Source organism: Equus quagga, chromosome 2 (genome assembly GCF_021613505.1).
Source record: "Equus quagga isolate Etosha38 chromosome 2, UCLA_HA_Equagga_1.0, whole genome shotgun sequence".
Taxonomy (NCBI): Eukaryota; Metazoa; Chordata; class Mammalia; order Perissodactyla; family Equidae; genus Equus; species Equus quagga.
The window spans coordinates 27812915-27827437 of NC_060268.1; the positions used below are offsets into that span (position 1 = coordinate 27812915).

A 14523-nucleotide genomic window follows, 5' to 3' on the forward strand; every position below is an offset into this window, starting at 1 on the left:
ACCTGCCATTTTGCTATTTGTTTTCCCATCTGTCTTTGTTTCTTTTCTCCTCTTTTTATGCCTCCTTTTGAATTAATTTTATGATTCTATATTATCTTCATAGTTGGCTGATTACTACGCCTTTGTTTTACTTTTGTAGTGACTGCTCTAAGGTTTACATAGACCTCTTACACAGTCTGCATTCAGATAACGTACCACTACCGTTGAAAGGTTCTTAGGCTTTCATTTCCCTTCTTCTGTCCTTTCTGCTATTACTGTCATAGGTTTTACATCTAATATACTATGAATTCCACAATTTATTGTCATTATTTTAGCTTCAAAACAGTTATCTTTTAATTTACAAAATGAGGGGAGAAAGTCTTTCATATTTGCTCACATATCTACCATTCTTGGTGCTCTTCATTCCATTGTGTAGTTCCAGTCTTCTCTTGGCTCGAATTGTCCTTTGCCTCATAAACCTCTTTAGTACTTAAGGTGCAGGGGTTTTTGGTGACAAATTCTCTCAGCTTTTTTCTTGAAAGCATTTCACTTTGATTTCAGAAAGATGTTTTTGGTGGACATAAAATTTTGAGTTGACAGCCTTTTCTTTGAATACTTAAAAGATGTTGCTCCATTGTCTTCCAGCTTGCTGGGTTTCTGATGAGCTGTTTACTGTCATTCTTTCTTCCTCTGTACAGATTATTTTTTTTCCTCAGGTTGCTTTAAGATTTCCTATTTAGGGGCCAGCCTGGTGTGCACGTTCCACTTCGGCGGCCCAGGGTTCATGGGTTCGGGTCCCCCGTACGGACATGGCACCACTTGGCATACAATGCTGTAGTAGGCATCTCACATATAAAGTGGAGGAAGATGGGCACGGATGTTAGCTCAGGGCCAGTCTTCCTCAGAAAAAAGAGGAGGATTGGCAGCAGTTAGGCTCAGGACTAATCTTCCTCAAAAAAAAAATTTCCTATTTAGCACTGGTTTTCAGCAATTTGATTATTAGGTACTTTAATGTGGTTCTCTTTATGATTATCCTGCTTGGTGTGCATTGAGCTTCTTAGATCTATGGGGTTTATAGTTTTCATCACATTTTGAAATATTTGGCCGCCATTCTTCAAATATTTTTGCTCTTTCCTCAGTCCCCTTCTTTTTTGAAGACTGATTACACAAATTTTATTTCTTCATTTCTCTTCATCTTCAAGTTTCCTTTTTCCTTCTTGAACCTATAGAGCATATTTATAATAGTTTTTTTAGGGCCAGCCTGGTAGCACAGCAGTTGAGTTTGCATGTTTTGCTTTGGCGGCCCAGGGTTTGCCGGTTTGGATCCCGGGTGCGGACCTACACACCACTTGTCAAGCCATGCTGTGGTAGGCATCCCACATATAAAGTAGAGGAGGATGGGCATGGTTATTAGCTTAGGGCCAGTCTTCTTCAGCAAAAAAGAGGAGGATTGGTGGCAGATGTTAGCTCAGGGCTACTCCTCCCTTAAAAAAAAATAAATAGCTTTTTTAACGTCATTGTTTGCTACTTCATCCACCATCTTGCATTTTCTGGATCTATTTCTATTGGTTGACTTTTCTCCTGCTTCTTTGCATGCCTAACAATTTGTGATTGGTTGCCAAACATTGTGACTCCACATTTTGAGGTGCTAGGTTTTGTTCTTTTAATTTATTTAGGTTCTGTTCCAGGATACAGTTAAGTTACTTGGATTCTGTTTGATCTTCCAAGACTTGTTGTCCACTGTCCCTGGTGCTTGTTCAGAACAGCCATTAGTCCAGGGCTAATTGGCCCCGCTGCTGAGACAGTACTCTTCTAAGGACTCTACTTGATTCCCTCTGTGTTACTAGGTCTTTCCACTGAAGCTGGTGGGAACAGGAGTTATTTACAGTTCTGTGTGAGACCTGGGAATTGTCTCACTTACTCCTTTCCAATGCATCTTTGCCCGGTTCTAGTTAGTTCCCTCTCATGCGTGTGCAAATCAGTCCTTCAGCCAAAAACTTGAGGGGATCCCTTTGCAAATCTTCAGAGCTTTCTCTCTATCACTCTATCCTTCAGTGCTCTGCCCCACAAATTCTAACTGTCTCAGCCTCCCAAATCCTACTCTCTCTCTCAACTCCAAAAGACTACCAGCTTCTGGTTGGGTTCTCTCTCCCTCCATAGCAGCCTGGCAACTGCCCCTAGGCAGAAAACTGGAGCAGTTAAAAAACAAAACCTTGGCACCAGCCCAGTAACATTGTGGTTAAGGTGGCATAGTGGTTAAGTTCACATGCTCCACTTCAGCAGCCCAGGGTTCACAGGTTCAGATCCTGGGCACAGACCTAGCACCTCTTACCGAGCCACACTGTGGTGGCATCCCACATAAAATAGAGAAAGGTTGCCACAGATGTTAGCTCAGTGACAATCTTCCTCATTAAAAAAAAAAAAACTAAAAAACACATCTTGTTTGTTTCCTTTTCTCAGGGATTGTAGTCTTATGCTTTTCTTCCAGTGTTTGAAAACTGTTGTTTCTTATTTTGTTTGGTTTTCTTGTTAAAGGTGGAAAGGTAAATCTGGTCTTTGTTCCTCCATCAGGGCTAGAAGTTGTTTCAGTGTAGTGTCTCTAATGGATTTATGCCAGTGGTTCTCAGGCAGCTTTTATGCTGAAGGTTTCTTGTGATCCTTGCTATTGTCATTTCTTTGGTTTTCTTTTCTTTCTCACCCACTTTAATTGATTCAGCTCTCCCCAACAGAAGTGGATAAGACAAAGTCATTTGAGCATCTTCTTCATATAGGGCACTTTAGATAATAAAAGAAAAATTCCTCCCTGCATTCAAATAGATCTTGAATCCAATAAACAAGACATGGGAAAGCAATGGAGGGTTGAGGAGGGAAAGGTAGGGCCAAGGAAGATTGTCATTATGTCCTAATTGCAGTAAAACCAATGATCAGAGCTTGAAAAATAAGAATCACAGAAGTGGTTATAATTTGAGACCTACATGCAAATAAGAGTGGAGTCAGAGAGGGGAAAGCATGGATGAGTAGGAGGGAAGTCTAAATGAGGAACAGGGAAATTGGTGCTTAAGGAAGAAAATAGAAAAGAGGGAGAGGATGAGCTCAGATTTCCTTGGTTGAGAGACAAAGCTTGCCTCAGCTGGAATGCTGCTCTGTCGAGGGCTAGTGCTCTGGGAGACCAAATGTCAGCCATTGAGCATGTTCTGGTGGCCCAGTGCAAAGAATACGTGCTCCCATACATTTAAGAAAAGGTTACGTGCTCTTCAGAGATGTTAATGACAAAGATGACACAGGACATTATCAGAAAATACAGAAGATTGATTTTGACTTTGTAATGTTATTTCTCTTAGTTCCTGCGACCTGAAGTACACAGAAGGAGTACAGTCTCTCAACTGGACTAAAATCATGAAGACCATTGTTGATGACCCTGAGGGCTTCTTCGAACAAGGTGGCTGGTCTTTCCTGGAGCCTGAGGGTGAGGTGCGTGAGTGTGGGGTTTCTTTTCTGGTACATAGTGTTGCCCATTATCATTTGTGCACTTGGGAGAGTGCCATATTAAGGGACCAGACCAAATGGGAGAAGCTCTGAAGACATCTTGATATTATTGTTTTCTGGATTAGTTATACAGGTAAATGATAAATTAACTGGGCATTATTAGGCCACTGACAAGATTTCTTTGAAATTACAAAAACTGTTCTTTCAATGAATTTCTTAGTATTTGGAAAAAATTCTCCAGGGAATTTTGCAGTAATTGTTTTCTAACAGATGGTCCTCCCACCTCTGCACAATACATTGTGGGTTTTTTATTTTTGTAAATTTTTTTTGTACAATGCATTGTTCTCAAGAGTATTTCTGTTGTTAATTTTCCTGTGTAAGGCAGGATGAAGTGAATCTTTAAGAAATATGAATTAGGGTCGGCCCGGTGGTGTAGTGGTTAAATTTGTGTGCTCCGCTTCGCAGCACCAGGGTTCACCAGTTCAGATCCTGGGCCTGACCTATGCACCACTTATCAAGCCATGCTGTGGCAGGTGTCCCACATATAAAATAGAGGAAGATGGGCACAGATGTTAGCTCAGGGCCAATCTTCCTCAGCAAAAAAGAGGAGGATTGGCAGTAGATGTTAGCTGAGGGCTAATCTTCCTCAAAAAAAGAAATATGAATTAGATATTTAGGGTATCTAATAATTATACCTTAATGGGAATCTTAAATAAGTCATTTCATCTCTTGGTTATTCAGGGTTTTGGGTTTTTGTTTTGTTTTCTTTTTTCGTGTAAAATAGAAATAATGCTGGTGTGCTGAGGTGAATTAATTCATTAAGTTAATAAAGTGAATATTTAAAAAAAAAAACAGTAAATAGTATTATGCTCTCTAACTCACCAGGGAAGTGATGCCGAGGAGGGAGATTCAGAGTCTGAAATCGAAGATGAGACTTTTAATCCTTCAGAGGATGACTATGAAGAGGAAGAGGAGGATAGTGATGAAGATTATTCATCAGAAGCTGAAGAATCAGGTTAGCCTTTTAGGGAAAAGTTTTCATGGCTTCCTAACCTAATGTTATTTCTGGAAATGTCTTTCTTGGAAAGAATTCTGTCATTTCATTCCATTCCTCTCTAATGACTAATGCTTAATCAATTTTATTCCAGACTATTCCAAGGAATCATTGGGCAGTGAAGAAGAAAGTGGAAAGGATTGGGATGAACTGGAGGAAGAAGCTCGAAAAGGTAAATTTTTTGTTGTTTTGTTTTATTTTATCTTTTGAGAGGCACAAATTTCAACGTTTTGAGATATTAGTAGCCTAATAAGAATAAGAAAAGAATACTATGAAAGTGACATGGAGCCACAGCTACAATTTCATTGACCAAAGGAGAAAAACAGGTCTGGAATGTTCCTATACTCTCCAGGTGGCATGGCTGCCTAACTGGATGCTATTTGCATCTGCTCAAGCCCCCAGTGGGCCCATAGCCATGACAGCCACATAGTCTAATAAGGCTCCAGAATTAGGCTATTCTTTTTCCAAGTCTAAGGCCTGTATTATCTACTGTATGCCGAGCATTGTCATAGGTACTTTGCATAGATCACCTTTTTTAATCCAAAAGCAGTTTTCCATTTTATAAATAAATAAACCCAGGCTCAGAAGGGTTAAGTACTTGCCGAAGATCACACACACAACTAGTAAGTGATTAGGTAAAGATTAAAATTTTGTCTGACTCCAAAGTATATTCTCTGTACTATTTCATGCTATCCAGTAGTAGTAGGTACCTAACGCTAACCTATAGGTAACTAGTAATGCCTCTTTCTTCTATTTAGCGGACCGTGAAAGTCGTTATGAGGAAGAAGAAGAACAGAGTCGAAGTATGAGCCGGAAGAGGAAGGCATCTGTGCACAGTTCAGGCCGTGGCTCTAACCGTGGTTCCAGACACAGCTCTGCGCCCCCCAAGAAAAAGAGGAAGTAACTTCTGAACTTTGGCTCTCAGCTCCATTCTTCTTCCAGCCAACCCCTGAAAATTTTACATGACATAGAAACTGTATTTTTCCTTTTTTTCTTTTGAAGTTTGGCCATTTGTGTTGATGGGTTTAGGGGCCATTTGTGTGGACCAATCTCCTCGGGGAATTCCAGGCCCACCAGGACACGCGCCAACGGCCCCATCCAGATGGCAAGGGAGGCGGTGTTCTTGAAGAAGGGCAGAGGCTTCCGCTGTTGATAAATATTGTTTCATTCCTCTCTCTTCCTGTCACCTTCTGCCAGGACATCAGTGGCTTCTGACATCTTATTCTTTGATGTCTCAAAGCTATATTTCCAAGACATTGGTACAAGGTGACCCTTAACTACCTGTACCATGGTTCTTGACCAGCAGGTTCGAGCCTCCATCCTGCCCTACTGCCATGACCTTCCTCACATCTCTTTAAGTTCCATCTTTGCAGTACTCAAGAAAAGGTTCTTGGAATTTGCTAATGGTTTGATAAGCCATACAGCTTGAGCTAGTTGAGGCAGATTGGGCTGGTTACCTCCGTCTGAGTTTTCCTGCTTTGTTGCCTCATGCAGATGCTGAGGTATTTCTGCTGCCTTTGAAGACATAAGAAGCAGTGACACTCCCTGGCTTGGTTTTATCCTCCTTAAAAATGCACACATGGTACAATGGTAGAAGCAAAATTACCACTGTTTCTTTTCTGGTATATCTGAGGAAGAATGGCTATGCCTCGTCTACTGCTTCTAGTGTAATCTAGAAGGAGGCTCAAAGGAGTCAACACTTAGATCTGGAAGGGGCAAGTCATGCCTTGGGCCTAGAATACCCTGATGAGAAGAGAAGAGGAAGGGAGGCCACATCTACGGCACAGCCTCTCGTCACTGCTGCTCCTTATTTTTACTTGTCTTGCATTGTTCTGTATTTATCACAGTTTCTGTTGAACAGCTTTTTAAGTATTCGGGGAGTTTATCTTGCCACCCTCCCCCTCCTGGTTCTCTGCACCCACCTGTCCCCCTGCAGTTCCTTCTGTGTTCTGTGACTTTAAGAGAAGGGGGGGGAGGGGTCTCGGATTTTGTTTGTTTTTTTCTCCTTAGCAGTAGGACTTGATATTTTCAATTTTGGAAGAACTAAAAGATAAATAAACTGTGGGTTTTTTTGTTGTTGTTTTGTTTTTGTAAATTCACCTTTGGTGACAGTCTTGTGCAGTTCCTGAAAGCAAGCCTGCTTCTCGCCTGGTAACTCGCAAAGGCATTAGAATAATGCCTTTACCCAGCTAGGATCACAAAAATAAACTTTCATCATTCTGAACTTACATCATTAGGTTGAGAGATACTAGACATCACAGTAAACCGAATTTATGGTATAGCAAGTTACTTTATAAGAGACTTTTTACTATGGTTCCCTCAGAGTTTGGAATGGAATAGCACTTGTTACGTCATGAAAAAATCTTCAGTCATCTCCTTGTAAATAGCATGGAGGGCAGCAGCAGCTTGAAGGGACACCTTCAGCCTTCCTATTGGGGTAGCCCGATCTTCAGGGCTAACAACTGTGGGAAAAGGAAAAAGAAACGTGTCAGGCAGCAGCATCGCTGAATTAAACACTTAAATACTTGGTCTTTGCCATGTTAGGTGCTGGGGAGACTAAAGTGAAGTTACTACCTTATCTCCTAGGGGGACTCGGTCTAGTGGAAGAGAGAGGAAAGCACAGTCATTACAGTACAGTATGGTGGATGCTGTGAGGAAAACTCGAGGTGCTTTGGGAACACACAGAAGAGGCACCTAACCTGGAATGGAGGAATTGGAAAAGGCTTGCTGGGGAAAACCCCTGAGTAAGTCTTAAAAAACCAAAAGATGTTTAAAGCATGAGCCAAGACATGAGAACATGACAAGTTTGGAAAACTGCAAGGAGTGGCAGAAATGAAGCCATTCGCACTGGTCGGATCCTAAGGGCCTTGTCTGTCTCTAAGGAATGTGAAGGTATTAGAAGTGAGGGATTTTATTTGGGTTCTAGAAAAATGACTCCAGTATTTGGAAAATATATTCAAAGGGGGCACAAGTAGATCAGGGGGTGCAGTGATGAGGCTACCGCAGTAATTCAGGAGCAAAACGAAGGGATAGGAAGTAAAACAGTGCGGGGCAGAGGTGGGGAAAGGTTCCTAACATCCAAGAGGTAAAACTAATAGGATTTTGTGATTGAATGTTGAGAGTGAGAAGAAGGTTGGAATCAAGAATGACCATTCTAATTTGGGTAACAAGCTAGCTGGTGGGTAAGAAGGAATACAGTATGAAGTTGTAGTCGGAGGGAGTTTGAGGTACTAAGGGAACATAGAAGTGGTGACTAATAGTCTACTGTAAGTCTAGATTATATTAAAAACCCAGCCTGCAAACCTAGATTTGAGATCATTTCCCGGTTATAATTAAAACTGGGAGTGGATGCAAACACCCAGGGAAAGGATATGGAGAGAAAAGACCGAAAATTGAATGAGAGAATCCAACATTCAAAGGAATAGACCCAGGAAGAAGAACCTGCACAGGAAACAAGGAGCCCCCAGAGAGTGAGATGGAAAGTTAAAATGGCCTAAAAACCAAGTGAGAACAGTTTTAAAAGGAGAATGAGGGATGACGATAGAGGTTTAGAAAGGTCAAGTAGGACGAGTAAGAAAACCAACTGGATTTGACAGGAATATTGGTAAGAACAGAGTCAATGAAGGCCTTGGATGGAAACTTGGTCGTAATGGAAGACTATAGGAGGTGCCGAGCTAGCACTGTGCACTGACCGACCGTTCAGTAAATGTTTCAAGGAGCTGAGTCCTGAAATGACAGGACAGAAGGTAGCTGCAGGTCTAGAGAGCAGAGCTTTGTTTTTAAAATCAGATTGACATGATTAAAGCCTGAGTGGAAGGGAGACCATAATAAGGAAATTACTATACGTTTTTCTTTTGATGATTAAAATATCAAAATAAAAATAGAGAAACATTCATTTGCTTAGGGATTTTGAGATCATTAGAATGAGGCTTAAGGGGATTTTCCTTATGTACAAAGGGTGTGGAGGTCAGGAGGAGCATGGCATGTTTAGGGGATGTGGACAGGAGTGAGAGTTGGAAAACAGCTGGCAGAAATGTCACTTGCCATGCACCAAGCCCTGTCCTAAGCACTTAATCTTCCCCTAGTCTTCATCTAAGCACCCCCTTAATCCTCATGGCAACCCTGTGACACAGGAACTGCTATTACATTTTACAGTTGAGGAAAGAGGCACAGAGAGGTTAAATACCTTGCCCACTATCACAGTTGGGAAGGTACTAGAGGAATATAATGAAGAATCTTGTCCACCAGCTAAAGTTTAAACTTTGTCACACTTGGTCTAAAGAGTCTATTCCTCAAAAAACTTTTTTTTTTTTGGTGAGGAAGATTCGCTCTGAGCTAACATCTGTGCCTGTCTTCCTCTAGTTTATATGTGAGTTGCTACCACAGCATGGCTTGACAAGTGGTGTAGGTCCGCACCCAGGATCTGAACCTCAAACCCAGGCCACCAAAGCAGACTGCGCCAGACTTAATGACTATGCCATGGGGCCAGCCTCTCAAAAGTTAAACAATTTAAAACACTAAAATTTAAACAGTAAAATTTAAACAGTAAAAACAATTATATACTGGGGGCCAGCCTGGTGGTGTAGTGTAGCAGTTAAGTTCATGCACTCTGCTTTGGCAGCCAAGGGTTTGCCAGTTTGGATCCCAGGCACAGATCTACGTACTGCTTATCAAGCCATGCTGTGGTGGGCATCCCACATATGAAGTAGAGGAAGATGGACACAAATGTTAGCTCAGGGCCAATCTTCCTCAAAAAAAAAAATATATATCATCACATAGATATGTACATAAAACAAGTTCCACAAAATATTTATGTGCAATGTACTCTTGACATTTTCTACAGTTTTGGTTTATTTGTTTTTTTTCAAATTCTGGTTGTGACTTGCTAAATCTCACCATCCAGTCATGGGTCATGACTGGAAGTTTGAAAAACATTGGTCTAACGGATAATCTTAAGTGCCTACTACAGCCCGGCAGATAAGGTAAATGTGTGAAGTCCCAGGTGGGTAAGGTAATAGGGAGCAGTGAGGACTGGACAGAGCAGGCCTACCTAAAGCCGGTGAAATGCAAATATTTTTAAAACAGCAAACAGTCTGTAAATGGATTTAAGAAGGATGTGGTGATCAAATTTATTGTATAAAAACCAGTGGCATAGTTTAGAAAACCATTACAGTTGTGGGGATGTGGTCAAGATACTTCTGAATGGATAAGACTTGGTAACCGATGGATGTGAGGAAAGAGGAGAGCTGGTGTCTAGTTCAGAGACGGGATGCATAATTGCTAAAAGAGGAGAATTAGCCGCCTTTAGAAACGTTACATGCCTAAGAGAGGGCAGGAATTCTGATGTTTAAATTTGATTGAAATTAAAAGAACTTGTCTTTTTAAAAATTCCCTACCTCAAACATTGGAGGTTCATAATAGATGCTAGTTGTCATGGGGTATGTGGGCTAAAATATACAACTGATTACTTTCATGCTTGATCTAGAAATAAGTACGGCTACAGGGATTTCAATTCAGTTTCTGTCTCATCAACTCTGCAGTGGTAATTACGTACTGAATATAAAACAGGAAAAGCATTGAGTGTTAGGATGATTTCCTTAGAAATAAGAGGGACAGAGGAGCACAAAGGTTGGTTACTCACTGTCTAGCTCTTGCTCTGGAATGTCTCTTCCTGATTCCATGATCTGCCACAGCTCCAGATACGCATATCCTACTTCTTGACATTCTTTCTTTTCCTCATCCATGGGATCACTAACCACCGTAAACTTTAAACTAGAGGGAAAAAGCCCATTTAACTCAGCACTGCTGATACCCTTAGGTTTCAAAAATAAAATAAGGATAAAAGTAATCACAAATTATACAATGTCTTCCCTGAATCACTTATCCCTCACCTCCATTTACAAGACGACAACAGCAAAAGAGAAGGAATCAGAATAAAGCAACAACAGGCCTTGAGAAGAGGGAACTAAAACTCGAGATAATGTAGCTGGTCAAGTAATCTTAACAGTTACAATTCCTTGTAAGATGGTTTACAATTGTTAAATGTTTTTATTTTTATTGGCACCTGAGCTAACATCTGTTGCAAACCTTTTTTTTTTTCCTTCTTCTCCACAAAGCCCCCCAGTACATAGTTGTATACTCTAGCTGTAGTTCCTTCTAGTTCTGCTACGTGGGATGCCACCTCAGCATGGCTTGATAGTGGTGCTAGGTCCGCGCCCAGGATCTGAACTGGCAAAACCTGGGCTGCTGAAGAAGAGCACACGAACTTAATCACTCTGCCACAGGGCTGGCCCCATGGTTTACAGTTTTGATGAAAGGTTTGATATGGACACAAAACCAAGCTGTTGCACAAAAACTAAGATTATAGGAGAAGTTAGAAGAAAAGGTTTTAAATTTCTGAAGAAAAGAAAAGTTGGGTACCAAGCCTGAGCAGAATAAAGGGAACAGAAGCAATACAGAATTGCAAAACAAATATAAAAAGTGTATTCCTTAGAGTTGTTCTAAGTCTTGAAAGATGATGCTGTACAGGACACAGAAGAGTGCCTCACAAGCAGTGAGCATCAACAGCAATTATGATCTGACTTAGCTTAGAAAGCACGATACTGAATTCCAGAAACTGGTACCTATTACATTTTTTGAGATAAAATTCACAGAAGTTCACTATTTTAACCACTTTAAACTGTACAATTCAGTGTTTTTTATTATAATCACAATGTTGTGCGGCCATTACCACTATCTAATTCCAAATCACGTTCATCACCCCAAAAAAGAAATCCTATACCCAGTAAGCAGTCACTCCCCGTTCTCCTCTTCCTCAGCTCCTGGTGACCAATTTACTTTCTGCCTCTCTGGATTAACCTATTCTGGACATTTCATAATCCTATTAATTTTTTAAAAGCAAATATTGGTGGCTAATAGTGCTAAGGGAGCAAGAATAGGACTAAATATTCAAGTTCTTAAAATCACAGCTAAACACAATTAAGATGAAAAGAAGAAATTCTGAAAGGGATACATTCTTAGCCCATTAAGCACTATTCATTTGTGATTATGTCTCTCCATCATTACTGAGAACTTCAACAATGCAAAGGGATAATGCTGACACACACACAATTTTCCCAGAAAGGGATGGTAACTAGCGTTGCTAGTTTGCTGGGCACAATATCCAGTGCTGTAGGTAAACTATGTTATTTCAACTTTATCCTCACAGGAGCCTTCAAGTTAAATAATATCTCAAAGATCAAAGAGCTGGTTGTGGAAGAGTCAGGATTCAAAACAAGGCCCGTATGATCACAGAGCTGATGCTCTGTCCTCCGTACCAGAGTGGCAAAAAGAAAGTCAAACGCAAAATCTATGGAAAGCTAAAGTTGAGTTAGAGGTTACAAAAAGAAAAGAAAGGAAAAAGATTACCACTTTTTTGTGTTTGTGAATCAAGGAAGAGAGGGTACTGTGACTGCTGGGAGAAAAAAAAGAAAAGAAAAAGCTAAATTTAACATTAATGCAGAAAGGAACAATAAATCATTTTCCATCTCCAAAAGTGCCCAGTAAGCTTACAACTGCTTAAGTCCTCAGCGATACTGAGGTCAGAGTCACTGTTGATTTCAGCTGGCTTCTTTTTCATCATTTCTATGACTAACTAGAGATGAAGTAAATGCAAATTAAAGAAATTTATTGGGCTTTTAGAAAAATAATGGATTAAAACAAAAGCCTAATATTACTTCTTACCCCCACACATGAAAAGGAGGTACAGTTGCCAGATTTTGCCCAAAAAACACCCCAAAACAGATGCCCACTTGAATTTGAATTTCAAATTTCAGCTAAAGAATGGATAATTTTCTTAGTATAACTATATCCCATGCATTTCATCTGGAACGTCTAAAGGTAGGCCTCCTTGGATTACAGGAATAATGACAAGTCGCTTTCCTAAAACTTATAAAAGACCTAGAACTTACTTCAATTATATTGAAGTCAAAGTATTCCTTTGGAGAAATAGTCTTAAAAATCTAAATATAAAATTAACATTATAAAGGCATAATATTTGGTAAGCTAGCAATGATATTGCATTTGTGAGAAATGAATCAAATTATCTCAGAATGTCAAAGCGTTTTGTCCATTTCATATAGGGCACTGTCAGTATTCAAGTAAATTATTGCCACAAGAAAAGCGCTTATCAGGGGCTGGCATGGGTGAAAAGTGAACTAAACCTATGAGATTTTATAATTCATCATGCAGTCAGTCACAAACATAAATTGGACTCAAATAGATGAGAAATTCATTGAGTAAATTAATAAGAAAGAAGTTTCAGGGGCCGGCCCCGTGGCTGAATGGTTAAGTTCGCACGCTCCGCTTCGGCGGCCCAGGGTTTTGCGGGTTCAGATTCTGGGCGCAGACATGGCACCACTCATTAGGCCATGTTGAGGCAGCATCCCACATGCCACAACTAGAAGGACCTACAACTAAAATATACAACTATGTACTGGGGGGATTTGGGGAGAAAAAGCAGGAAAAAAACCCTAGATTATTTAAAAAATAAAAAGAAGTAGTTTTAAAATATTTAGCATTGGTACAAAACCAAACTCAAACTCCTGAATTCCTGTGTGACTATCTCTTTTCCTTCAAAGTGGAAAGCAGATGCTTACTGTCCTTGCTCAGGATCTTGTCCCTTCAGCATAGCGAACAGAAATTGCCTTCGGCCTTTTTGCTCCAGTGGGTCCAGGTCTATCACTGTTATTAAAGGAAAGAAGAAAAAAAGCAAAGAATCACATACTGTTGCTATTTGGGCACCAAGACTTTCATAAGTGGCGTATGTAAAACGGTTATATAAAGCAGAGGTCGGCAAACTAGGGCCCATGCGCCGGCCACTTGTTTTTGTAAATAAAGTTTTATTTGTTTACGCTCATTTGTTACATATTACCCAAGGCTGCTTTCCAGCTACAATAATAGAGTTGAATACTGTAGTTGTGACAGAGACTGTTTGGCCCACAGAGCCTAAAATATTCACCTTTAAGAAAACATTTGTCCACCCCTGATACAAAGGGCCACCTAGAAATTTGGGTTTTGTGGCAGGTTCGACTCAGGGAGCCAACCTGTCTCAACATCCATTCCCCACTTCCTCCTCATTTTCATATGGGAATACTGCAGCCTGCAATAAATCAGTCTGTTTTCCAGCCTCTATTTTAGCTATTCGGCCATGTGATTAAGTTCTGGCCATCGTGTTGTGTGAAACCTGCTTCCCAGGCTCAGCTGGGAGGCATTCTTCCTTTCCCCAGAGGTCATTAAGGACCATGGGTGACCAAAAGGATGGAAGACGGGCAGTAGGATGATGAAAAGGCAGGACAGGACGTTGGATCCAGCCCTGGACTGCCCACCTCTGAACTCGTGTAAGACAAGTGAGGAATAAGCTTCTATCTCGTCTGCTATCAGGACAGGATATACTTTTAAAAAGAAAAAAAAAGGAATAGAGCACGAAACAATTCTCAGAAATTTCAAATAAATATTCAATGACTGGAAGATAAAATTAAGGAAATCTCCCAAAAAATAGAAAGAAAGAAAAAACAGAGATAGAATTATAGGAGAAAAATGATAAAAATCAGAGATCAATTTGGAAGATCCAAAATCCTACTAAAATAGGAAAATGCTGAGAACAAAATTATCAAAGAAATGCAATAAAATTTCCCAGAACCAAAAGCCAGCAGCTTCCAGATTGAAAGAGCCCACTGTATGGCCAGAACAATTAAAGAAAAATATGCAGATTATTCTAAGATTTAAGAACATCAGAGATAAAGAGAAAATGTTGAAGTCTTCCAGGGAGGTAGACGGTAGTTTTCATACAAAAGTTAGACTCCTGGCCTAAATCTAGAAGACCATGGACGAACAGCTTTGAAATTCTCAACAAAAATATTTTCAATATAGATGTCTATACTTGGTCTCATTACCAATGGAATATATGGGTAGAATAAAGAGATTTCATGCATGACTGTCTCAAAATGTCTACTTCCAATGTACTC

General features: G+C 40.3%; 2 protein-coding genes across 2 annotated transcripts in view; one reads left to right on the top strand and one right to left on the bottom strand.

The window, feature by feature from the left end:
- Positions 1-6579, top strand: part of SUPT16H (SPT16 homolog, facilitates chromatin remodeling subunit) — a 38351-nt gene extending 31772 nt beyond the window's left edge. Inside the window, exons 23-26 of the mRNA XM_046653946.1 lie at positions 3321-3450; positions 4351-4480; positions 4614-4691; positions 5278-6579. Of these exons, the coding sequence (XP_046509902.1) occupies positions 3321-3450; positions 4351-4480; positions 4614-4691; positions 5278-5423 (484 nt within the window). The 3' untranslated portion in view covers positions 5424-6579. The remainder of the gene's footprint in view (positions 1-3320; positions 3451-4350; positions 4481-4613; positions 4692-5277) is intronic.
- Positions 6580-6865: 286 nt separating this feature from the next.
- The window catches only part of RPGRIP1 (RPGR interacting protein 1), a 64398-nt gene continuing 56740 nt past the window's right edge, over positions 6866-14523 (bottom strand). Inside the window, exons 22-24 of the mRNA XM_046652712.1 lie at positions 13156-13240; positions 10161-10291; positions 6866-6981 (exon numbers count right to left, since the gene is read on the bottom strand). Coding sequence (XP_046508668.1) covers positions 6866-6981; positions 10161-10291; positions 13156-13240 — 332 coding nt within the window. The remainder of the gene's footprint in view (positions 6982-10160; positions 10292-13155; positions 13241-14523) is intronic.